At 40.8% G+C, this 26,090-nt stretch overlaps 1 protein-coding gene across 2 annotated transcripts; it reads right to left on the reverse strand.

The window, feature by feature from the left end:
* Nucleotides 1-1,969: 1,969 nt before the first annotated feature.
* EIF2D (eukaryotic translation initiation factor 2D) lies at nt 1,970-24,400 on the reverse strand. Of its 2 annotated transcripts, XM_003767628.4 has the most exons (15): nt 24,080-24,399; nt 19,205-19,395; nt 16,842-16,925; nt 16,194-16,284; nt 14,286-14,393; nt 12,376-12,626; nt 11,805-11,922; nt 10,695-10,740; nt 10,150-10,253; nt 9,887-10,036; nt 9,406-9,495; nt 8,762-8,857; nt 4,137-4,257; nt 2,730-2,904; nt 1,970-2,167 (listed from the first exon to the last, which is right to left on the reverse strand). In XM_003767628.4, exons 1-15 carry the CDS (start codon nt 24,133-24,135, stop codon nt 2,097-2,099), a joined length of 1,752 nt encoding a protein of 583 aa, XP_003767676.1. In that variant the 5' UTR covers nt 24,136-24,399; the 3' UTR covers nt 1,970-2,096. The 2 variants fall into 2 exon arrangements, with proteins under 2 accessions (XP_003767676.1, XP_031793118.1); XM_031937258.1 differs by lacking the exon at nt 8,762-8,857 and having other exon boundaries at nt 24,080-24,400.
* Nucleotides 24,401-26,090: the final 1,690 nt, after the last annotated feature.

The following is a 26,090-nucleotide window of genomic DNA, read 5'->3' on the forward strand; positions in this document are numbered from 1 at the left end:
TGTCCTATTCTTGAGTGCTGATTAATAAAATGCCATGCCTATATCATTTTCAAGTCTAAAACCTTTAATTTGGGGAGTGATGAATTAAAAGCTACAACCATCTTCTACTGCTCAAGTTTTAAATTCTCTATGGTCCATGAGTGATGCCATAAATATCCAAATGGTCCTTGGCAGAAAAAAGTTCCCCAGCCCTGTTCTAGAAGATTACTGAACAAAAAAGGTAGGGAGATGATGTTAGGTAGAAAAGTAGTAGCGCAAATTCTGCCTCTGACTCTGTACTACTTGTGACCAAAGGTAAGTCACTTGACCTGAGTCTCAGTTTCCCCATCTGCATAACGCCACTTGAAGCACTTACCTCATGGGATATTGTATGAAAAACTGAAATAAGACATGCATGAAATCTCTTGGCAAACCTTAAAGCATTATAGAATTGGCAGGGATCTCCTGATCTTCAGCCTAAATTCAGTTCAATAGGGCAAGGTGCTCATTAATAAGTTCAAAGTTAGGGGTCCATATTCCAGAGGTCAACTGAATTAACACACCATCATATACAGGCCCTGAAAGTGAGTCAGCAGCAACATCCTCCTCCTGGGGGAGGGTCAGTACATTACTCCTGTTGTATAGGGAGGGATACATGTTCAACAAGCTTCAGATGTCCCAACATCTGGTTATCGGTTGGACTCACTAACTGTGGGGGGAAGGTTCTTTCCATCTCACATCTTGTGCTAATTGTGCTTAATGTCATCTTCCTGATCTTTGAGTAATAAAGAACTGTCATGAAGTCCGTGTAGAAAATTCTCAAGTGAAAGGAGGTGCTGGGAAGCCACCCTGCTCCTGAAATGCAGAGCAAGAGTTTTCATCCATTCATTTTGACCCTTCTATGCTCTGCCTCTCTTCAAGCTCCCAAGTGAACAGGTTAGGTGTTTGTCTGGGATAAGATAGCGGAGGGTCCAGAGGCACTGACATATCTGTAACTCTCATCACACAACTGGAAAACCCACGAGAATCTCTCCCAAGTTTGACTGAGGTTTGATGTCAGGAAAGAGCTCCTGCCAATCAGAGCTGTCCCAACATGGGATGGACTGCCTGGAGACGCAGATCTTCAAAGGATAGTCTTCCTCACGCATAGGCTGGATTCAATGGCCTCAGAATTTCTGAGAGGTGGAACAAGGTCACACGGCCAGGTAACAAATAGATGTTGGTTAAACTGAAAAGTACTGGTCTTGCACCGTCCCAGAAAAGCACCATAATGTGCCAATAGGGAACAACCAGAAGCGCAAATAACACCCAGTGAGGGATAGATATAATTGCACAGACAAGAAGCTCAAGTAAGCATCCATTATATGCTATTATCCAGTGGAACCAAACTGTTAGAACCAAATGCTATTAGTGACTAGGCAGATATAGAGTTGTGGCCACAAAGCCCTTCTTAACAACAAGTGTTAGTTTGTCCGTGTTGTCTTCATGGCTCCTCTAAGTCTTTCTGGTGCAATTTATGAAGGCAGAAAACTGAGTCTTGTCCCCTCCACTACAGACATTTTAAATACCCACAGGAGTCTTTCAGCACGTAGGCAGCCTGTCAAACCTTCGGTGGAGAACTTTCACAAGTGGCAGGATTCATCCTTCCTAGGTTTAAGCAGGGGCAGCCTGCCCTGGAGCAGGACAGAGGAGAAGGAGATGAATGCTGCCTCATTCCAGCCTCTTTTCTTCTGTGAATTTAAAATATACTTTATTAAAGTTCAGCAATACTTGTGTATTTTCTTTGGAAGGATTATGAAGATGGGGCTTAGGGAAGTTTCCTTACCTGGGAGTTCCCTTTGCCAGTGAAATAACAGGTCCAGTATTTATCCCCTCTATGGGATGAATCACTGGTTATAGGAGAGGGGAGTGATATGTTTGGAAATGAGGGTGATGTAAAAACAAAAAGATAGTGATAAAAATAAGATTTAAAAAAATATATATGGAGGAATAAGGAGCTTAAGAATAAAAATTTATTTTGGTAAAGAAATTACATTTCATCCTCTCAGAAATGTCACGTAAATTACCAGCTCAGAGATTTAGATTTCCAAGAAATGTGGAATTTGACACTAGAATTATCACTTCTTCTTGCCAGCTTTAGGGGCCTTTTCCAAACCGTGGATATATTTTCGAGGGATGTCATATTCTTCTACAATGTAAAAAAGGCAGACAAATTTCTCAGCCTAGCAACATCCAAGGCTTTCCGCCACTCATCCCCTCTCCCCTTCCCCACTTCAGCATCTCAATGCTCAATGATTCCTTACCCAGACCCATCTCTGATCCTGCTCAGCTAAGCTTCCAGAGACCCAGCTCTGCAGGGTGTTCCTTGTTTGCATATTCGGGTACCAAGACTCAACATGGTCTCTTCTGTGCCACACCCTCACTCTCTCTGTGGGAAGCTACCCATGATTGACGGCTCCCTTGTCTACAGCAAGCCCTTAATACTTTAGGACTCAATTTGTACTATACCAAATGCTCCTGGAGGATAACACTTTCCAAGCTTTTTTTTTTTTTAGTCATTTTCATGTCTGTTCAGTCACTCCAAATAGAATGTAAACTCCCTGAGGGTATCTTTTATTTCTTCCCCTCTCTTCTCTCATAGCCTCTGAAACTGGGGTTTATTCAAAATAGGTGCTTAGTCCTAGATGACTGATTGACACTGCCTCATACTCTCAGACAACTTAAAACTTAGCTAAGGGAAAGATGCTCACCAAGCAAGAGCCGACTTAGATGATTGATCTGATTCCCTTGGATTTGGACCTGAATGGCATCTTTACTCCCAGGGACAGGGGTGATGGTAGCACTGGCCTGACACCGTTGCTGGAGAATGGAAGCCACAGAATATGGGTCAAGACCAAAAACCTCCAGGTTCTGGATTAAAGTCACCTGTAGATGAGAAAGTCAGGACCAGATGAGAAGAGAAAGCAGAACATACACAGATTCATACTCTCTAGCTCTCCTGAATTGACTCTGCTCCACCCTCCTTCCTATGTTGGGGAGGAGGATTTGTCTACTTTACAACTGTCTCCAAAACAAGAAAACCCTAACCAGAAGCCACCCAATCCACACACTCCCCCCCCCCCCCATTTTCATTGTTTTCTTGCTTTACAAATAAGGGTGTGCCCCGCATCAGAATGAGTTGAGCAAAAGCATTTTAAAAGATCCACCATGGTTACGAAAACAGGATGTCTCATACATAATGAGAAAAGATGGAAAAGTATTTCTGCATTCAGGAGACAGATGTTCAAAGCGCACACACACATATACACACCCTAATAAGATAGTTTAGCCAAAACTTTAGGATTACCAAAAGGCCGGTGTATCAATTAAGTAGGGCCTAAGACAGTGTAAAAAAAAAAAAAAAAAACCACAAGTTGGAGGTTACAATCTGCCAACATGGCTCCAAGTATGGTTTTTTGGTTTGTATTTATTTTTAGTTTAACTTTTCAAGCCAAGTATCTAATCTGTTTGCAGGGGTATAAACTCATGGAGAGTGGTGGTGATGTTTCCTTCGGTACGGCACCAGAGCCATCATATAAGCATACATAGCAGGCAATGACCTTAAGGACCTGAACAGAGAAACTAAAACTACCTTGATGAGTCTAATGATTGGTTTATAAGAAGAAAGTATGCTGAGCAGATTTTAGTTATTTAAGGAAAACCTTCCTGAGAATGAGATTTTTAACTAGAGAGGCAATCTCAGATCACAAAGAAGGAATCCTCTCTTTGCCAGCCCAGATACCAACTGCTCTACACTGTCTGATTCAGTATGATTCTTGCCTGTGTCCTCCCCAAAATCCTCTATAAAGAACACTAAGATGACTAAGATAGGGACAAAATGATTGCTATCTTCAAAGATCTGAAGGACTGTCATATAGTAGAGGGACTAGACTTGGTCTGCCTACCCCTAAAATTGAAGTTGGAGAGAAACAGATTTAGAATTTGGATAATAATTAAAATAGTTGAATGCGGGAACAGACAACCTGAGTAGGTAATCATCAATGGTAGTATTCACACAAAAGTTGAAATATTACATAAAGGATTCCTTCTTAGGTAAATGGAGAACTATATGGCCCTACCAAGTTGGAGACTCCATGGAGTATTTTTTTCTTTTTTACCTTTTTATTGTACGTTCTGTGTGCTAAGGTGATTTCAATTGGACAGATTTTTCCTTTCTTCACAATAGGCTCTTGGCCATAAAAGGTCACTTCATAAGCAGGTTTCAATCTCTCCAGGCACCTAAAATAGAGGGGTCAATAAAAGGGGAGTCTTACAGCCAGGGAGCCCCACAGGTACTTCCAAGACATTCTATTCCCTCCAGTGTCTAAGTCAGGTACCAACCCCTGCTGGGTAGAGAAAGAAAAAAATGGAGAAGTTCTACTTTCTGTCACAAGAGTGAGCAATAATGGCCTGGAATTCTTGATCTCGTCAGTGATCTAGTGCCCTGGAAATATCCTGTGGACAAAGAGAGGGAATCTGTCTTCAAATAGTTTTAGCAGCTTCTCCTCAGTTCTATTTCCTCTATGCCTTTCTGCCTCACTAGAGTCCTGTCTTTTAATCCATTAATCATTATTTATGTTAATTTTTCTCTGGTTCTTCCTTCCTTAAGGGTGTTTCAAACTAGAAATGCCCTAAAGATGAAGACTCTTTAAAAGGTCAACAACTCAATGTGACATTGCAGGGGGAAGATGGGAGCAAGAAACAGAAATTGATTTCTTCAAGGTCACCAAGAATCTTATCACCAAACCCTTTTGCTCATCCTTGATCTCACTATCATATTTGGATCTCCTGCTTTTTTCTGGCGGTCCTCCTATTTTGGTTTATCCTTCATTCTCTAAGAGGACCATGACATCAGGAAAGAGATGCCATGACATGCAAGTGTGTTGACTTTGGGGGAAGGCTGTACAAGGTCACTTGCTTCACTTTCTCTTCCAGAGCCATATGGATCCAGGGCCCAGATACAGATCAGGGCAACTGGAGATGGCCCCAGATGCAGTAAGAGACCTTGACCTTTCTTCCTATAGTTCCTACGAATCCCCTCTCAAGCTCCTTATCTGTGAAGAATCTCAACCTTCTCCTTAACAACCATAGTCACCTCTTGAGATCTCAACTATCATCTCTAGAAAGTTAACTCCCAAATATATCTTTCTACTCTTGATGTATTTTCTAAGCTCCACTTCCCTTTCTCCAACTGTTGATATAGCACCCCTACCTGCAGGTCCCACAGAAATCTTAAATTCAACCCTATATAGGGCTTATTGTGTTTTTCCTAAACCTATTCCTCATTCTGAGCTCCCTATATATATATATATGTGTGTGGGCCCACAGTTTACCACCTATTGCTTCTATGTCTATAGTGTTTGTTTCAGTTGTTACTGTCACCATTATGGAAGACTATACAACTTAGCACCCATTAGACCATTTCAATGGCTTCCTAGCAGGTCTCCCTGTCTCTACTCTACTTCCCAGCTACCTTTTATAATAATGCCAGAATCACTTCTGGGTCTCATAATGTCATGCTTTTCTTTCTTTTTTTTTTTTAATATTTAATATTTTTATTATCCCCAATTATATGTAAAAAAAAACCCCTTTTTACATGTTTTTGAAACTTTGAGTTCCAGATTCTCTCTCTTCTTCCCTACTTCCATTCCTTTTAAAAAGGCACATGTGAAGTTATGCAAAACATTTTCTTAAGTTATGTGAAAGAAAATTTAGATCTCTCCAAAAACCCTCAAGAAAAAAAAAAAAGTAAAAATATAAAGAGTATGCTTCAATCTGCATTAAGCCACAATCAGTTCTTTCTCTGAGTACAGGCAGCATTTTTTTTTTAATCATAAGTACTTTAAAGTAGTCCTGGATTACTGTATTGCTGAGAATAGCAAAGTCATTTACAGCTGATCATCCCACAGCATTGCTATTACTTTGTACACAATACATTTCACTTTGCTTGAGCTCAGTTTGCTTGAGGACTTTTCAGGTTTTTCTGAGAGCATCCTGTTCAACATTTCAGAAAGAACAATAATATTCCATCACAACCACATACCACAATTTATTCAGCTATTTCCCAATTGATGGCTATTTCTTTAATTTCCAATTCTTTTATTGTTAAGTCAAAGGATATGCATGACTTTATAGTCCCTTGGGCATAGTTCATATCTTTTGATCATTTATCAATTGAGGAATGGATCTTATCTTTTTTAAAATATAAATTTGCATATCAAGATTTCTTTATGCGCAATTATATGATTGTCTAAACTACTGGGCTGGGAAGTAAAGATCCTATACATTCAAATGCCACTCCCCTCTCTCCAATTTTCTCTCACAGACTCCCTTCTATACACTCTACACTCTGTATCCTGTCCCCCAAACCTGTCCTGTAGGGCTCATAACTTCATGCCTTTGTTCCCACTGTTCCTATGCCTAGAATTTCCTTGCCTCCAGTTCTTCAATAGAATTTCTATACATTCTGGAAAGTCTAACTTATTATATTACATTAGGCTCTGCTATTTATCACCTATGTAATTTTGGGCAAGTCACTCTCTTGATTTCAATTTATTCTCATGTAAAATAAAGTTGGACTTAATGAACTCTTAAGTCCCATGCAGTTCTATATTTGATCCTTCAAATCATGCATATATTGATGTGTTTGAAACAGACCTTTTTGTAATGGCAAGGAACTGGAAATTGAGTGGATGCCCATCAATTAGGGGATGGCTGAATAAATTATGACATATGAATATAATGGAATATTATTGTTCTATAAGAAATGATGAGTAGGCTGATTTCAGAAAAGGCTGGAAAGATGAGCAGAACCAAGAGAGCACTGTACACATTAACAACAAGATTATCTGATGATCAACTGTGATGGACTTGGGTCTTCTCAACAATGTAGTAATTGAAGTCAATTCCAATAGACTTGAAATGAAAAATGTCATCCACATCCAAAGAGAAAACTATGGAGACTGAATAAGTATTGAAATATAGTATTTTTACCTTTTTTTTTTGCTTGTTGGTTTGTTTTCTTTCTCATGGTTTTTTCCCTTTTGATCTGTTTTTTCTTGTACAATATGACAAATATGGAAATACATTTAAAAAGATTGCACATATTTAACCTATATTAGATTACTTGTCATCTTGGGGATTGGAGAGGTAAGGGAGGAAAAACAATTTGGAACACAAAGTCTTACAAAAATGAATGTTGAAAACTATCTTTACATGTATGTGGAAAACTAAAATACTATTGAAAAAATTTTAAATCATGCATTTATTTTACACCGTATGAGTTTAATATATAACACCATGTACACTCTCTTATATCTTACCCCTTTATACCAAGCTATAAACTCCATGGGATCATATCTTCTGTAAAGTTTTCTTCCCCTCAGCAGTTAAGACAATGCCCTGCATACAGTAGATCCTTAATAAATGATTCTTTTAAAAACTATATAATGTGGCAGAACCATGATAGTGGAGTAAAGGCAGGGACTCACTGAATTCCCCTCATGCCTTAAAATGAATTACTGAATAGCAGATCCAGCAAAAGGAAGGGGTGAAGCAATTTTTCAGCCCAAGATAACTTATGGGGTTAGCTGGAAAAGTGTGTATTACTGGAGTGAGACAGGAGTGTAGCCCAGTACAAGCTGTGCCCTGTGAAGCCAGCAGCAGCTCTTGGAAGCACCTGAATCAGCAATGGCTGCTTCCAGAGTTCTCAGCCCACAGACAGTAAGGGAGTTCGGCAACTGGCCAGAAGAATACAGGTGTCCCTTTGTTGGCACTGGGGGTAAGACCCACACTCAATTCTGGGTAATAGTCCCAGAGCAAGGCGAAGCATTAGCATACTTAGAATGTGTGGCTATAGGAGAATGGGGATGCTAATAATAGTTCCAGGGCAGTAAAGAAAGCTTGAAGTTACTCACAGAACTAAGTACAGACCAGAGAGCAGTGACCGCACCTCTCCTTAGATCATACAATTTAGAGGAACTAAAAACTTATGGATCCCCAGAATTAGCTCTGAAAACAGCTGTACAAAAAACATGAAACTTGGGCAGTGGCTTCTTAACTCTGGGAGCAGAGCCAAACTTTAATATAAAGTTATGACAGGGAAAATCACGACACAAACACAAAAGAAGACAACAAAGCCAAAGTAGCTACATGAAAAGCTAAAAGAAAAATATGGATTGACCTCAGGTTCTTCTCCAAATTTCTGGAAGTGTTAAAAAAAAGAATTTTAAAAATCAAATAAGAGAAGTAGGAGAAACATTGAGAAAAGAAATTTGAGTGATGCAAGAAAATCATGAAAAAAGAGTCAGCAATTTGGTAAATTTTGGAATAAAAAAAAATAAAAAAATAAAAAAGAGACTTTAAAAGACAGAATAGTCCAAAAGATAAAACAGGCACAAAAATCCATTGAATAGAAGAATTTCTTAAAAAACAGAATTGGTCAAATGGAAAAAAGATGCCAAAAATATTACTGAAGAGAAGCACTCCTTAAAAGTAGAATTGGCCACTGGAAAGGAGGTACAATTAGATGATTCAAGGAAGGGAAAGAAAAGGCAGAGAGAAGTTAAGGAAAATTAATGAAAGAGGGAGTGAATAAGCATTTATATAGCACCTACTATGAGCAGACATTGTGCTAAAAACTTTTTAAAACAAATTTATCTCATTTGATCCTCACATCCATCCTGTGAAATAGATACTATTATTATCCCCATTTTATAGTTGACATCATATGAACTTCTATTACCTTTCAATGAGTTTATCCCATGGAAGCATTAATATTGTGTATTGTTCATCTTTTTCCAAGATGCAGTCACACAAGATGGGATCGAGCTTCACAAGACTAAAAGGAAGGGGAAAGGTGACATTTAGATGTGTCCTTTCTTGCCTAAGGGACACCTTCTAAAACTCACAGTTGATTGAGAATAAGATCATATATCAAGCAAGGAGGTAAGAAATCATGTCAGAATCCTTGGAAGTAGAACATGGATCATGTTTGAACAGAAAGATCACAGCATTGAGAGTTCCAGGCTTGGCTCTGTCACCAATTAGTTGGGTGATCACGGTGAATGAGTTACTCCTACTCAGTGCCACACATTTTCTCCCAACAACCACCTGGCGAGGCAGGTAGGACAAACCTCTTCATGTCGTGTCTCTGGGGTCAGCCTTCCAGACTCTCAATTGGAAGACTCTCAGAAGGATACATGGACATACAAGTGGTCATCCAAACTCTCCCTAAAGACTCCCCTTGCTTGAGTTGGGCCATTCCAATTTTAGCATTCTCTAACTCATCTATGAACACACACACACACACACACACACACACACACACACACATCCCAGAGCAGTCTGGTTTTTAGGGCAAAAAACTGCCACATGCTTTTTACTTACTTTTTGTTGTTTGCATCAACCAAGTTGTTTTTCTTTGCATAGTCAATAATGATCTCACGGACTTCATTGCCTGAGAGGGTGTTCCCCTTCCTGGGAGAAAAAGGGATTACAAGAAGGCGGACTCAACTGCAATAAGAGCCACATAAAACCAAGCCAAAGTCTTCTTTCTGATAGGGTTCTCTTCCCATCTCTCTTCCTCTATTTCCTTCCTGGTGAGGTTGAAAGGGAACATGCTAACTGACTATGGGTTGAACAGGAAAAACCCTACTCTTTCATTTTCCCTCTTTCCATTAGACTCAGTAAAACTTGCTGGGGGAGAGAGGTTTAGAGCTAGACTTGGATACTAGAAAGCCAAGGGAAGGGATGGATGTGCTGGGCACAACAGAAACCTGAGGTGACCTGAGAGGCAACTTGGGTTAGACTAGACAAGAGAGAACATCAAGCAGACAGAACTGGTTTGCAGATGTTCTATACAACTCACTTGTGGCCAGACGCCTGGAAGAGAGAAGTCATATTGGCTGGGATACAATAAAGGGATCTGATATCCGGTGCACGATAAGGCTTTTCCTTGGTATCCTCTTGGACACTCTGGGCAGCTGGGGAGGACTCAGGCACAACGAAAGATGTAATGCTGAAACCCATCAGGAGGAAAAGGTAAGAAAGAGTCGACTACACTGGTGTACAGCTATTCCCATCCCAGGCAGACTGAGCCCTTCCTGGTACCCATGGGCCCTCAGCTCTCACCTGGGGTGTTTCCAGTTCACAGCCACAATGCTCTCTACACCTTTGCTCAACTCCTTCACCTGCACAATCTCTTCCTTCACCATGTGGTGCAGAAATTTGGAGAGCTGAGGGAGAGAAGGTTAGTGGCCATGGGGCAAACCCAAGACCCTCATTCATTCATTCAACAAACCTCTATTGAGGACTTACTACATGCAAAACACTGTGCTAAGCTGGGGAGAGGGGAAGTGGAACCAACATGTTTGAGAACAGTCCCTCCCCTTTTTAAACTGGGAACTGAGAGGCTCCTGCCTAGAAGCGGCATATATGTGGTAGTGACGTAGGGGAGGAGGAGGCTCTGCACAAGTTGAGCCTTACAGAACCTACAAGAGATGTAAAGGAAAGTGAGACAGCGTCTATCCCTCCCCGCCAGGCCCAGAAAGGTGTCATCTCCTCATGCCTGAGAGTTCTGAGGGTGGCCGGGCCACCAGATCACCACTCCCGAGACGCCACTTGTGTTAATTCTGCTTGTCCCCTTCCCCGACAGCAGGGCCAAGAGCCTCACTTGCCTTCTTATAGCTTGACTTCTTTATGTCCAACTGTTGGCCTTCAGGGCTAGAGACAGCAGAAATGCGTGTTAAGAAGAGAAAGCAATAGTGATGGAGGCTTGAGCACGGAGTAACGATGCTGGGTGTAGGGACTTTTCTTCCCTGTTCTCCAACCCATTCTTAGGAAAGGTGGGAAAGGAGACAAAGTGAAATAGTTTCAAAGCGCTTCTGAGAACTTGAGGATGCTCTCAAAGCTTCCCAGTCCTGGGGCCCTTGTTACTTAGGTTTTTGCTATGGATTGCTACTAGACCAAAAAACTGACCCTTGTCACTATCCCTAATCCAGAGGAATTCTGGCTTAAATCTCTTAAGTCTTCAACATACACCCCCAAGCCCAGGCATTTAAATGGGACCTTGAGGAGAACTACAAGTAGCAAAAGCAGATACACAAGAACTCAGTAAAAACCAAGGCGAGACTCCTAAGGGGGTTTGGTCTCAAAATCACGTCACTTGTCAGATTTTTGTAAGGGCCCACTGCAGAGTCACAGACTTTGGGACACTTATTTGACCTCTTTCTTCCCGAGCAGCCCATCAAGGCTCTCTGGAGGGCATCACTTTTAGCTGTGAAAGCAAAAGTACAAGCCCTTGAAAATAGGAGCTCCTGAAGAAAAGGTTAATGATGGCTGTATTTCAATTCAACAAATACATTAAGTCCCTACTATGTGCAAAGCCCCATGGAAGATTTTAAAAATAGCATAACTCTTCCTTCAGTCTAATGAGAGCAGATTTTCTGCATAGGATTTTCTCCTCTGTCAATCTGGGGAAATACCCTCTACCCGAAAACAAAAGTAGTTCTAGTAGTTGTGAGATCTTCACTATTCACATATGAAATTCACTCAGGGAAAATTTCAGCCTGAGTTTTCTATATAATTTCTTCATTTGCTCTGACAAGGAAAAGTAACTTGTTAGGACTTGGAATCCAGTTAACTGTTTGGGTCAATGGGCCACCCACTCTATATCTTTTCCTAACATTTCTCCACCCTCTTTCTCCAATCAGAGCAAGAGATGCCAGATAAGCGATGGTAACAGCCCAACCCTTTGGTCTTCCATCCCAGTCTGATCCTCTCCATACCAGCAGGAAAACATGTGGCTACCCAGGAAAGTGCTGGTGAGTAAAGGGAGGTCAGCCTTTGTTACCCGGCACTTCAGCGCATGGAAGAAACATCTCAACAGCAGCTCATCCATTTGCTCTGGGAGAAAAAGACAAAAGCATATGGTGTCTGTCACTAAGGGTTCTACTAGAGGGGGTGGACAAAAGGCTTCCCCCTCAGGCCTGTGAAGGGAATCCAGACAATGAAGTGTCCATAGCTCTCTGGGAAATGATCCCTTTTGAAAGAAAAGTAAATGAATGAAAGACATCATAATGAATTTAAACTACAATCTCTCCAAACTCTGAGGACAATATTTCAACTTTGGCTTCCATTGACTTAAATGGGTGGGCAGGAAGCTGGGGAAAGATGGATGAAGCTGGAAAAAGCATTCAGAATATGAGAGGAGTCAGAACTATGGAGACTGAACTTATTTCCCACCTCAAAACAAGGCGCATTTTCTCCCTCTATGTATAAAAAGCAGACCAAAGAAGAGCAGTCACAGAAATGGAAGGGAGGAAATCCCAGACTCACTTCTCCTTAGGCAGGAAGTACCTTGCAAAGTCTTGGTATCAGTTGAGTCCTGGTCCATCTCTGTTTCCCCCAGCTCCTCCGCAGCCTCTGATGAGGATGTTGGGCGAGCCACTCTGCTCTCCTCATCTCCTTGCAGGGTGAGGTGTTCCAGGTTGTCCTGAAGAATAGAATCTACCTGAACTGGCCCCTCCTCTTTGGGGTTCCCTACACACTTGGAAGGATCCTGGTCCAGTGGGGCAATGGAGGGTGGAGATGATTTGTCCCCAAATTGCCTGGAAGAAGGTCACATGAGAAGTTCAGAGCAGAGTTTTGGTACTGACTAGAGAGAACAAGAGGACAATTCAGGGAATACCAAGAGCTAAGAGGGAGGGAAACTGAGAGCACAAATCAGACAAGAAAGCAGAGGGACTAGACTTTCATCCCAACTCTGTCTTTAATTCTTAGCTACAAAATATCTATATCTTAAATCTGTCTTCTCTAAAATGAGAAAAGAATAATTCTTGCCTTGTCTCTAACCCAAATGTATGATAATAACATGCACAGGTTTCTTATGGATGAAAATGGTTAAACCCAAAGCAGTCAAAGAAAAGCCAAAATTTAAAGTAGAAATAAAAACTCAAAAAAGAGTATTAAAGATATATCTCAATATACCAAATAAGATTGTCAATTCACAGTACAATTATCCATAAAGTATCCATATCTTTAAAAAAAATTATTGATTTTTGTTTGTTTCCACATTTGCCCAGAGTTGCCCTTAGAATCACTTGTAACTAAGATTTTTTTTTTTTTTTTTTTAAAGAAAAGGGAAATAAAAATTCAGGAAAACAAATCAACATATCAAGAAAATCTGACACCATATGCAACGTTCTACTTCCATGAGCTATGTTCTTTTCCATTATTCAATATGGACCAAGAAGCATCAGCTATGGGGGGAAAAGACATGGAATTGGTCCTACCTCTGTCATGCCTTAGCTGTGAGACTTTGTCACTCACATATTTGGGCCTCAGTTTTCTCCTCTGTGAAATAAGGGAGCTAAATGAAGTTAACTACTAAGAGCCTATTAACGCTCTGGGATTCTCCATGTAACATTAGGATGTATGGCCAAAGTGCCAATGAAAGCTTGTCCCTGAAGGTTTCAGAACACTCTGAAGACAGGGAACCCAAAAAGAAAAGGCAGCATCTTTTTTGCTGAGGAATTTTCCTTTTACCATGAAGTCAAAAGTTGAGGTTACTTTGTATGTTTTCATAACTAACTGTGATCATGCCATGACAAACCTGAAAGTTCATGTGTAAATCACAAAACATCAGCTATCAAAAGTAAGAGATGAAAGCCAATATTAGCCAATGGGAGAATTGGCTGATAGAGCAAGCCTTAGGAAAATTGATTACATTTTCACAGCACAAAGATTTGGGAATGCTCATGAGAACAGACCAAAATGTCCACAAATAATTCCAAGGCAAGTCTAGGGGTGAAAAAGAAATCTGCCAATTCTCATCATTGTCCCCAAGACTAGGAAGCCAAAGCTGAGCAGAGCTAGTGGCCATGGGAGCCCCAGCCAAGAAGTCTAAAATGTGTGCTGGGACCGTGCTGAACGCGATGAGCACCACAAACATAGTTACAAACAGATCAAAAGAGAACAGGTGGTACAGTGGATAGAGCACCAGCCTCAGGAGGACCTGAGTTCAAATCTGGCCTCAGACACTAAGCACTTCCTAACTGTGTGACCCTGGGCAAGTCACTTAAGCCCAATTGTCTCAGCAAAAAGAAAAGAGAGAGGGAGAGAACAGTGTTAGAAGATCTAAAAGAATATCTACTCTGAAGCTACACCATAATAGCTGCTACAGATTGTACTGATACTGTTTGGTACAGTCTTTGGCTTTCTCTATTCTGGCCCATTTCAGTGAGGAACTGGAGAGACACTGTACTTACCACAAGTGGTCAAGGTAAGTATGGAGCACTGTAAAACCTCTCCCCTTCAGTCCAGAGGCCAGCATCTCAGCTGTAGACATAATGGCTACTCCAACTGCAACAGGAGCCCTAAGGAAAGATAAAACAGGATCAGAAGAGGATTGATCCTTTCAAGGAGAAAACATTAAATCATTTCCCCTTCTCCCCTCCATGGCAACAAATATACTTCTACATCTATTACAATCTACTACATTTAAAACAAAACTAAATTTTTCAATTACCTTCAGGTAATTCTTTTTCATAAGAATTTGTTTCCAATAGTATTTCACCCTCTATAATTAAATGACATCTCTGTGGATATTATCATTATCTAAATTTAGCCCTAGTCTGACCTCATATACTTAGCAGCTCTGTAAGCACAGACAAGTCACCGAAACCTGTTTGCCACAGGTTCCTCAGTTATAAAGTGAGGGTAATAACAACTACTCCCAGAGTTATGAGAATTAAATGAGATAATATTTGTAAATTGATTATCACAGTGCCTGGCACATAGTTAAGTACTACACAAATGTTAACTATTTTATCATTACCATTATTTTACATAACAAGGGCTGAAAAGCAAGAATATTGGTATTTCCCTTTTAAACAAAACAAAAAAAATTATTTTTCACACTTAGAAGAAAAGAATGAGTTGTAAAATCACAAAATCTTTATACCAATCCTCTGAACTAGTCTCAAAGGTTTTACTACTCATCTTCAAGGTAAATGAAAAAGCAGGGGGAAAAAAATCTGTCATGCAAGAGTTAAATGGAGAAGCTCTAAAGCTTTTCCATTTCTTTATATTGGATATATAGGATATTTTATAAATATATAGATATACATAGGATATTATAGGATAGCCTAGATATTGCGAAAGGCTATAAATTCCTAAACTATCTGATACAAACATGTCTATTCAACTACATCTTGCAAAATTCAAATATAAAAATGGAGAGTTTGCCATGTTGAATTGTTGTGTTTCCCTTCTCTTTTCTCTCTGCTTCCTTTCATTAGCACAAGTAATAAAGAACTGATGACAGTGACCTTATGAATGGCCACTAGCTGGGTGGGCAAGGAGGGGAAATGGAAAAGAGAATAGTGAAGAAGTTAAAGGGCTATATAAATCCTATGAAGAAAGTTAAAAGCCAATGCTTCCAGTACTTGAATTCTAAAAAAGTTTCAACAAGAATTAAAGATTCTACCCACACTATGAGTTATGGTTCTTACTATGTACAAAATCCAGAACAAAACATCTAGCTGCTTAAGTTCTAAAAAACAGTGATCCTCATCAGATTCAGAACCCAATTGAATTATAACTTGATATAATGTAATTTTATTAACAAATTTTCAAAAAGCTAAATTGACCTTGTCACCCTTATTTTCCTAGTCATCCTTCACCTTGACTGTGATATGAGGGAAAATATGAATAAATCGACCATTCTTTTCTATTCACCCAAAATCAACTCTGGACAAACAGAAAAGTAAATATTTTCAAGGCTACTCTAAGTAAAATGCTTGATTTTAGGAGGCTCCAAGACCAGCAGGTTAGGTGGAGAACCATTAACACCTGAAATTAAATCTTCCTTAAACTTTTTCTTTCCTTTTCTGCTCCTTCCCCCACAACTTACATAGACTCATATTCTTTCTGTGTGTGTGTGTGTATGTGTGTGTGTGTCTGAGACACAAATTATAGCCACTTAAGTGACCAGATCTCTCTGATCCCAGGGAGGACTCAATTAAATGTATTTAAACTATCTTCTCATTTCTGCACTTATTTACCTCACAAGTTTTTATGTCCTTTCCTTCCCCCTCATAAAATTGTCTCTTCCTCTGATTTTCCCTTCTTGTCTCTCTTTATCCCCCAAAAGATGATACAGGTTGGTACAGTACCTATTCCCAACCAAAGTGATGGCACAGAGGTCACCCTGCTGTACCTGAGGCAGACCACCAGGTGGCACCGTGAGCCCAGGAAGCATCAAATCTACAATACAAAAACAGAGAAAACATTTCTGTCCAAAGTTTTCTACTTGATGCGATCTCATTACCTAAGTGAGAGAAAACAGAGATACTCCCTCCCAGGCCCTGCCACACAGCTTGGAGAGGATAATATTTTTGTTTGAGGAAGGATCTATCGAGTCCTCTTCCAAAAGGGAAGAATGAATCTGAGGTTATTGAAGCTAAGGAAAAGAGACATCCTAAATATCACCAGTTTAATGCTATGTAAGATTTATGCTTGGTTTTTCAAACCAAGAGTAACAGGGACATTAAAAAGTGAAAAAAATTAAAAACAGCATTAGAATTCTCTTCTTGAGGGCACAAGTTATCAGTTGTATCATTATAACGAATGAGATTGGCAAGAGGGCAAAGCATCAGGACTTCTAGATGGATTGTGTTACTGCACTGTGACCTGTTTTATAAACCCCAGATACATATTTGTCGGTTCTTTTCAATCATCCTAATGAACAAATCTAGACTCCTGTTGCACTTCATCTTAAACATTTTATTTTAGCCCAAATGGATAGATCAACACTTCCTTACCTGCTCCCCCAACCAGCTTCTCCAGCACAGGAGGCCATGTTGTGAAGGCCGGCAGAAGATTAGGGTAAGACCATAAGGTGTACACTGTCCAAAAAGAAGCCCACAGTAATGAAATCTTGCATTTCCTATTATCAGGTAAATGACGAACATTTTGCAAATGAAAAAACCAAGGTCCATTTTAGGTAATGAACTAGCCCAGGTCTCACCCTTATTATTATCTATACTGTTTTATTTGACACTAATGGCTCTGTCTCATAATGTTAATTTTTTCATAGGATATGTCCCATATGCTCATTGGACAGGCTCCTATGAAAGCCAGATTAGATGTTATACTTTTATGTACAGAACATAGGCAATAAGCAGTTATGAACCTCTCACTATGTCCCAGACACTAGGCTAAGGATGGGGATTGCAAAGGGCAAAAGTTGTTCCAGCTTTCCCCACTTTCCCTGCACATCCTATTACCACAGTCAGTTGGGCTTCTAAAAGAGCTAATAAACCACAGTGTTAAGAATCACTTAGGAAAGGCTCTTGGCTCAGAGTCCAATTATGAAATATATTGCTAAGGGGGCAGGTGGCATCTCATCTATCATAAATGTATTTTCTATGTACTCAATGTACTTCCCTTAATTTTTTTATCTAATATCAATAGTTAATTAGATTTCAATAACACTCTTTTTACCTCTTTCTCTTTTCTGGGACCCAGTATTTTAATTAGGCTCAATTCTTTTGAATCTTTTTCTCATGATATTACTGTACATCATGCCAGGATGCTTAACAACAACGGAAATCACACAACCATGCCAAATAGATTTACTACAAATTCAAATAATTTAATTTCAACCAGATCCTCAAGGTAATATTTACATTCTTTGATTGCTTCTTTCCCCTGTTCTCTGTTCCAAACGTTATAGTATTTCCTAATCCTATTCAAGTATGGCACTTCCAAACCTACCCTTAACAAATGAACACATAGCTCTTCGTTTCCTACTTTACTGAAAAAATTCAGACTGTTCTGAACTACCTCATCTCCCCAACCACACCTCAAGAGCTTACAATTTCATCCATCTTCATCTTTCACTCCAATCTCTGAGGAAGAAGAGGCTATATAATTATCTCCAATAGGTTTCCTGACTTCAAAGCTATATTGGCAACAACTTGCTAGACATCTCTTAGATGTTCCATTAGCATCTTATATCCAATATGTCCAAAGAACTCTTTATCTACACCATTAAAGGAACCATTATTCTCCTAGTCACCCAGGTAATGATTGGGATCATCCTATTCCTTATTCCACATAATCAGGTGCTGAGTCTTATGGATTCCACCTTCACAACATCTCTCACACACCTGTTTCCTTTTCAAACCTCAAAATAGCTCTACCCTAGCTCAGGTTTCCATGAGCTCTGACCTGGGAGACTGCAACATCTTCCTAATTGGCTTTCTTGCTGACATTTTCTTCCGTTCAATCAATTTTCCACATAGTTGCTTAACTAGCCTTCCTAAGGCGCATGTCTGACCACATCATTAAAAACATCTCATTATTCTCAGCCTGACAGTTGAGGCTTCCTATAGTCTTACTCTAAATTACTAGCTTTATTCCACATCACTCTCTTCCATTCACTTCATATTTCAGTCAAATCAGATTTTTAGTTATTTCCAAAATTTTACATTCCATTTCTCATATCTTTTCATTCACAAAAGTCCCCATGCCTATAATATACAACCTCCTGATATCTGTCTTTCAGAACTGTTATCTTCCTTCAAGATTCCACCATCTCTGGGAACTGTTCTGATGCGCATAGTTGTTAGCCCCCTCTCTCTCCTCAAGTTATATTCCCTTATTTGTATAAATATATCGCCTTCCTTTCCAATAGAATGTAAGCTCCTTTGAGGGCTGAAACTGTTATGGTTTTGTCTGTCTATAGCACAGTGCCTTGCACAGAGTTGGCACCTAATGAATATTAACTGAACAAAAAATAACTAAGGATAGATTCCTTCCCCACTTACAAGAACATTATGACATACTTCACAAAATCCTACCATTCTCAGGATCCCAGCTTTTTGTACAGTAATCCCATTAATAGCTTTTTCTCCTTCACTTTAGAACTTTCCTTCTGCTCTATTTCCTTCCATCTCCTTTCATACTATTCCTCTTCTCTCCTTTCCTATTCTTGATGTCCTCCTGGTCATGAGGATTCTCATTCTAGTATAAGGAAACCAGAAGTTTGGAAAAGACTAAAGATGGGCAACTGGCTATTTTTTAAATTTTCATTTGGTTTTGGAAGGAGAAGAAGAATGAGGGAGAGAGAAATGGGAAAGAGAAATAAGTGTCAGGATGAACTCCTGGCTCATTTGCATACCTGTGGGATACAGAGTCCCCCTGAGCTCAAACAAAATGGGGTTGCTACCATTCACATACACAGTGACAGCATCTCCTTTGTGAGCATAGAGCTTTACAGCGTTGAGCTCCTCCTTCCCAGGCACCAGCTCAGAGAGCTGCTCTGATCCAAAGGCAGGGAAAGCAGCAGCCACATCAGTCCGAAGCTTCCTCCTTAAAAAAGCACATCATTATTAGAGGGGTAAATGCAAAGCAGTCTCCCTCTGACAAAAGGAATATAGTTTGGAAATGACTCATACTTTCAAAAATATTAAATGAAATCTCAAGGAACTGCTGCCTCTGTAGTAGCATTTCAAGGCTTACCAACACAACAAGCCTGGGAGGAAAAGAGGAAAAATGCTAGGGATTCTTACCCTCATTTTACAGACAAGGAACTGAAAGTTGAGCATTAAAGTTATTTGTCTCAGGGCACTTGATCAATAAATGGCCATTTCAGCCCTTGAACCCAGTTCTCCTGGCTCAAGATACAAATCTAATTCCATTTACCACACTGTCTCAGAGCAAAATGCTTAGGATTCCTTGTTCTTTCTAAACTGTCCCCATACAGTTTCCTGGAGAACAGAAGTGGGAAGGAATGGTTTATCATTTTATTTTTGGTGAGGAAAATAGGCTTAATGAGTTACAAAAAGTCACAAGGCATACATCAAAGATACTGATAACAGCAATAGCTGGCATTTATATAATGTTTTAAAGTTTACAAACTTTACAAATATTATCTTATTTAATCCTTATAACAACTCTGAGAGATAGGTGTCATATTATTCCCATCTTACAGATGAAAAAATTAATATAGATAGAGGTTAAACTCATTTAGGTTCATATAGCCAATAAGTGTCTCAGATTGAATTTGAATCCTGTTTTTCCCAATTGCAGTTCTAGTGCTCTATTTACTGTGCCATCTGACTTTCCAAACTAAAATGAAAAGATTACTCAGCCCAGGCCCCATACCCCATGTACCTATTTCTCTTTGGTATTTGTGATTCAGTGATTCAAATCACCAGCATAAGATAGTAGTACCATAGAGTATGTAACAAGATAGCACTGATCCCAAAGTGATCCTTCATAAAACTGCTTTGGCAGCCATAGGTGCTTACTATAGCTTTTGTCACTACTTAACCCCACATGAACTTCATTCCCTACTTATCTACCCCTGCCCTTGACTCCAAGGACAGCTCATCCTCTCCCTAACTTACTTATTTCTGTTAAAAAACCACCATATTTTCAGTAACCCAAGTTGAAAACTTCAGTGTCATCTTCTCTTTCTCACAGAATCAATTAGTTGTCCTGCCTTATTGATTCTCCTTCTCTTCTCTCCGATCACATAGCCATCATCCCAATTCAGGACCTCATCACTTAAATATTACAATAGCCTCCTAATTAGCCTCACTGTCTCCTCTCTCTTCCCCTCTCCAATCCATCTCCAAAAAGCTACAAAAATGATATTCCCCCAAAACCCAAGTCTTCCCATATCATGCCCCAACCAAGAAACTTCAGTGGCTCCATATTGTCTCTAGGTAGAAATACAAATAAAAAGGGCCTTTAAAGCCTTTTTCAACCTGGTGCTGCCATTCCTTTCTAGGTTTTATCCATAACCTCTCCATCACATACTCTACAGTCTAGCTAAACTGGCCTTTTTGTCTCCTGGCCTTTCACACAAAACTCAAACTTCCATCTCTGAACCTTTCTACAGGTTGTCATTCAAGGCTGGACTGTACCGTATCCTAACCTTCACATCTCAGAATTCCTACCTTTCTTCTGAGCCCAGCTCAAGTAATACCCCTTACATGAGCCTTTTGTTATTGCCTCCCCCAAAGACTGCTGTTTTCCCCTCACCACTATTATACTGTACTCAACCAGTCAATCAACAATTTCTTTAAACATTTATTGCTTACCAAGTGTTGTGCCAGACCCAAAAGATACAAATACAAAAATGAGACAGTTTCTGCCCTTTAGGAACATAAAAGTCTCCAGGGAAGCTATACCATGATCACAAATTAGAAACATGAGTTGTTTTGGAAGGAAGGGTCCAATAACTGGGAAAATCAGAAAAAGCCTTTTGAAGATGGCACTTAAAATGAGTCTTGAAAAGAGCTGGAGAGATTATAAGAGGCAGAGGTGAGAAAAGAAGATATTTGAAGAATGGAGAATTCAAAAGCATGGGCAGAGAAAAACCACAAGAAAATGAGTGAAGAGAAACATGAAAGAGACCAGTTCAGTTGGAGTAGAGTGAATGAAGGGAAGATGGAAACAGCTAAAAAAGACAGGCTGCTGCCAAATTGGGAAGGACTTTCAATGCCAAATTGGAGTTCTCATTTTAACCTGATGGCAATGGGAAATCTTTGAAGCTTCTGGAGTTGGAGAATGATCTGGTCAGCCCTATGTATGAGAACATCAATTTGGAAACTCTGGCTGTATTTACCTGGCACCACCATAACCAACCCTGCCTTTGGAGCACCTTATTCTCTTCCACACAAAATTCAGACAAACTAACCTTCTGGCTATTTCGCATACTTGGCACTCTAACTCCCACGATTCCCACGTCTATACTACCTGTAATGAATCACTCATCTCCCACTTTCAGAATCCACGTTTCCTTCAAAGGCTAAGATCAAGTACCACTTTCTCTATCATGAGGCCTTTTGTCATAGAAGCAGCTGCTAGTATCTTCCCTCAAAATCATATTGTTTCTATTTTGTATGTTCCTATGTATGTTTACGTTACATGTCATCTCTATCTTGATACAATGTAAGTCTCTTGAAGACAGAGGCTTGTCAATTTTGTTTTTGTACCACCAAGTGTTACATCTAGAAGCAGTAGGCATTTAAAAAATTGTTCATTCTTCATTTCAAAAAGGAACAATAAAAGCACAAGTCAATTGATTGACCTGACAAACTAAAAATTCCTGGAGACTAGCACCTATCACAATGCCTAGCAAAAGTCCCTTAATAAATAGGCATTTAGGGTTAGGGTTAATCCTAACCCTAAGTACCCTACTATCTGCCCAGCAGTGTGCTAAGCTTTACAGTATCTTATTTGCTCTTCAGAACAATCTTGTGAGAGATAGGTCCTATTTTTATCCCCATTGTACAGTTGAGGAAACTAAAACAGATGGAGTCTATATGATTTACCCAGGGTGACAAATGACAAAGCTAATAAATGTCTAAGGCTAGATATAAATACATTTCTTGGCATCAGGCTCAATGCTTTATCCAGTGAACTACTTAGTGGACTTCATTATTTGATCGATTGAGAATCTATATAAACATGAACTTATTAGTTGTTCTCAGACGCTAAAATTGACCTGTGATGTCATCTATTTGGGAGCTCCTTCCAAAAAACCTCAACAAAAACAAAAAACGAATTGCAACTCAGTTGTGCCTGCTTTTCTGAGTTCCTCTCTTCCATGTCTTCTCATAAACTTATCACAGGGGGCCCAACCAACAGCATACCTTTCAGCAGATCCCTCTGGCTGGCCACCTGCCCTTCCTTAACTTTTTCCTAGCCTGTTAAGTCTGGTCTCGCTCCTTGGAGGCCTCAGTATCAGCCAGAGTGAGGATAAGTAAAGCAGGCAAACTGCCAGGAGCTTAGCCAAAGATCTATTTTGAATTCTGGAGTCCAGAATCTCCACCTTTCTCCTCCTCCACCTGCCACCAAGTGAGTCTGGTTTGTCTCACCCCTCCCTCTAAATCCTAGCCTATAATTATCTTAACCCCAAACATTGAGCCAGCACCAATGGTGAAAAAGGCCATTTTTCCAAACACATGCTAATAGAGTCATCATCAAATAGGTAATTAGTCTTAAGAGCTCAGTTGTCTGATACTGTATGAGGATGTATTCTGATGGAAGTGGATTTCTTCAACAAAGAGAAGATCTAACTTAGTTTCAATTGATCAAGGATGGACAGAAGCAGCTACACCCAAGAAAGAACACTAGGAAATGAATGTAAACTGCTTCATTTTTGTTTTTCTCCCGGGTTATTTCTATCTTCTGAATCCAATTCTCCCTGAGGAATAAGAGAACTGTTCGGTTCTGCACACATATATTGTACCCAAGATCTACTGTAACCTATTTAACATGTATAGGACTGCTTGCCATCTGGGGGAGGAGGTGGAGGGAGGGAGGGGAAAAATCGGAACAGAAGTGAGTGCAAGGGATAATGGTGTAAAAAATTACCCTGGCATGGGTTCTGTCAATAAAAAGTTATAAAAAAAAAAAAAATAAAGAGCTCGGTTGTCTGATTCAAATGCACTTTTTAAGAGTTTCAGCCCTTTACACTTCCCACCCTTACTCTCGGTCCTATAATCCCCTGCAGACATTTTGTGTTTTTCTTCAGTTTCTCCTTGGTTATATGCTGCAACCTACTCATACCCACCATTTCCATTACTCCCCTCGGTGGGATGCTCATCTTTCAGTGAATCACCCATGCCTCTTGGATACTCAAGCTCCAGATGTGCTAGATGACTGAACACATTTATCTACTTTCCCTACAGAAGGAGGTAGCTGGCCAGGATGATCCCTCCGTGGTCTCCTGGAACGTGACTGCCTGCACCCCGGGGTGCCCACCTTCCCGAAGAACCCCGGGGTACCAGGCACGTGCATCACCGGGTGGGCAGCCGCTCCCAGAAAAGTTTCCTCCCGCCCCTCTCACTCCCTGCCAGACCAGGGGAGATCTGAAAAGCCCGGCGGCTAGAAACAAGCCCTGGGGGCTGAGCGCGAGAGTCTCTCCCGGTCCCAGGAGAGGGGGTCCCCCGGAGCAGGCGCCCCCAAGGGGCCCGGGGCTCCCGCGGTCCCTTCGGGGTCCAGGGCCCCTCCCTGGGCGCAAGTCCCCCGTTCTCACCTGTCCGAGCCCTTGACTGCTGTGTTAGACTTAACCCGAAAGGCCTTAGCGAACATGACGGCGCGTGACGCCGCCGCCGCCGCCGCGGAAGAAAGAGACCGGGGGCGGGGGCTGGGCCTGGCCTGGGCTGGGCTGGGGGCTGCCCCGGCGCGCCTGCTACGCGGGGAACCCCCTCAGGGGGACGACCAGCCCTGCTTCAGGCCCCGGGCTCTGGGGGCGGCCATGCTGGTCCCGTTTCTTAAACAGCCCGGCCAGAAACCGAGGCTCGTCCCTCTCCCGCCCCAGGCGAGACAGACGAGCGGTCAGCGAGAGCCCCCAAAGTAGGAATCCGCCCCTTCCGCTAGAGACTCCGCCCCCATGCACCACGCGGTTTCTGCTCTTTCCTGATACCTGTGCTGCTGGGGATGGGGTCTGCGGCTGTTCTCCCTGCAAATCCCCCAGCCTTCTTATTCTCCTTGTAAAAACTGTCTTCTCAGTCCATCAGGCTCACAACCTAGAGTTATCCTGCACCCCTCTGTCTCTCATCTGCCTTAGTCCAAGATGTTGCCAAGGCTTGCCATTCCATCCTTGCAACAGGTTCGAACACACCCCCTTCTCTGCTCTGACTCCAGCACCCCTCTGGTATAGGTCCTCTCAGCCTCCCATTCGGACGCAGCAAGAGCCCGATGGTGGGGCTTCCTGCCTTAAGTCTCCACTCCAAAGCACCCTCCACTCACTCAGCTGACAAAGTGATCTTCCCAAAGCACAATTTTTGATCGTGTCAGCCCCCTTCCAACCTACTTAATAAACTCCACTGGCTTCCTGCCACTTCCTTGCCTTATAACTGCTAAACTTCATTGACACTTTTCATGATGATTGAGAAGGCATCTTGAGATCTGTTGGTCAGGAAGATTTCAGAAAGGCCTGGAGAGACTTACATGAACTGATGCTGAGTGAAACAAGCAGGGCCAAGTGATCATTATATACTTCAACAACAATACTATCTGATGACCGATTCTGATGGACCTGGCCATCCTCAGCAATGTAATCAACCAAATCATTTCCAATGGAGCAGTAATGAACTGAACCAGCTACACCCAGCGAAAGAACTCTGGGAGATGACTAAGAACTTACAGTGAATTCCCAGTCCCCATATTTTTGCCCACCTGCATTTTTTATTTCCTTCACAGGCTAATTGTACAATATTTCAGAGTCTGGTTCTTTTTGTACAGCAAAATAACGGTTTGGTCATGTATACTTATTGTTATCTAATTTATATTTTAATATATTTAACATCTACTGGTTATCTTCCATCTGGGGGAGGGGGCGGGGTAAAGGGGAAAAATTGGAACAAGAGGTTTGGCAATTGTCAATGCTGTAAAGTTACCCATACATATAACCTGTAAATAAAAGGCTATTAAATTAAAAAAAAAAAAAAAAAGAGATCTGTTGGTATCCCATAAGTTTATATTCTGAGTCTGGTTTATGCACGAATCAAAAGATATCACCCTACCTTATTGAATAGAAATGACGTGTGGTAATATGCAAGGATATTAGTGAAAGGGAACTGTCTCTTAAGCGGCTTCACTGAATGAATCCCTGATATTCTTTCATATGCCTTTTTCTCTAAAAGTGTAATATGGGGGAGGGATTGGATTGAAGGGTATAATTATTTGGTCTCTGGTTAACTGTGGTTTCCCTTAACTTATGCTCTAAAATAAGGGAATTGAATAGAGCATTAGCCCTGAATTAAGAAGGACCCTAGTTCAAATTTGACCTCAGACTTCCTAGCTGTGTGACCCTGGGCAAGTCACTTAACCCCAGTTGCCTCAGGGAAAAAAAAACCTCAAAAACAAAAACAAAAAAAAAAAAATAAGGGGATTGACTTGGAGGGTCTCGGAAGTCCCTCTCAACTCTAGATCCATGATTCTTTGACCTTTTGTTATTTATTGCTTATCTGGAAGAGGAGAATGAGTGCTGACCTAAAAGAATATTTTGGATTCTGGTACATATTAGCTATGAAACCATAAAT

This window comes from Sarcophilus harrisii, chromosome 4 (genome assembly GCF_902635505.1).
Source record: "Sarcophilus harrisii chromosome 4, mSarHar1.11, whole genome shotgun sequence".
Taxonomy (NCBI): Eukaryota; Metazoa; Chordata; class Mammalia; order Dasyuromorphia; family Dasyuridae; genus Sarcophilus; species Sarcophilus harrisii.

What these genes read in the sequence shown, in the direction of transcription:
- EIF2D (XM_003767628.4), bottom strand. Translation starts at nt 24,135, where the DNA reads ATGTTCGCTAAGGCCTTTCGGGTTAAGTCTAACACAGCAGTCAAGGGC. An exon ending in ATCACTTTGGTTGGGAATAG is followed by an intron (nt 14,394 to 16,193) that starts GTACTGTACCAA and finishes ATCTTTCCTTAG; the next exon opens with GGCTCCTGTTGCAGTTGGAG. An exon ending in AGAAGTCAAGCTATAAGAAG is followed by an intron (nt 10,254 to 10,694) that starts GCAAGTGAGGCT and finishes TCTCTCCCTCAG; the next exon opens with CTCTCCAAATTTCTGCACCA.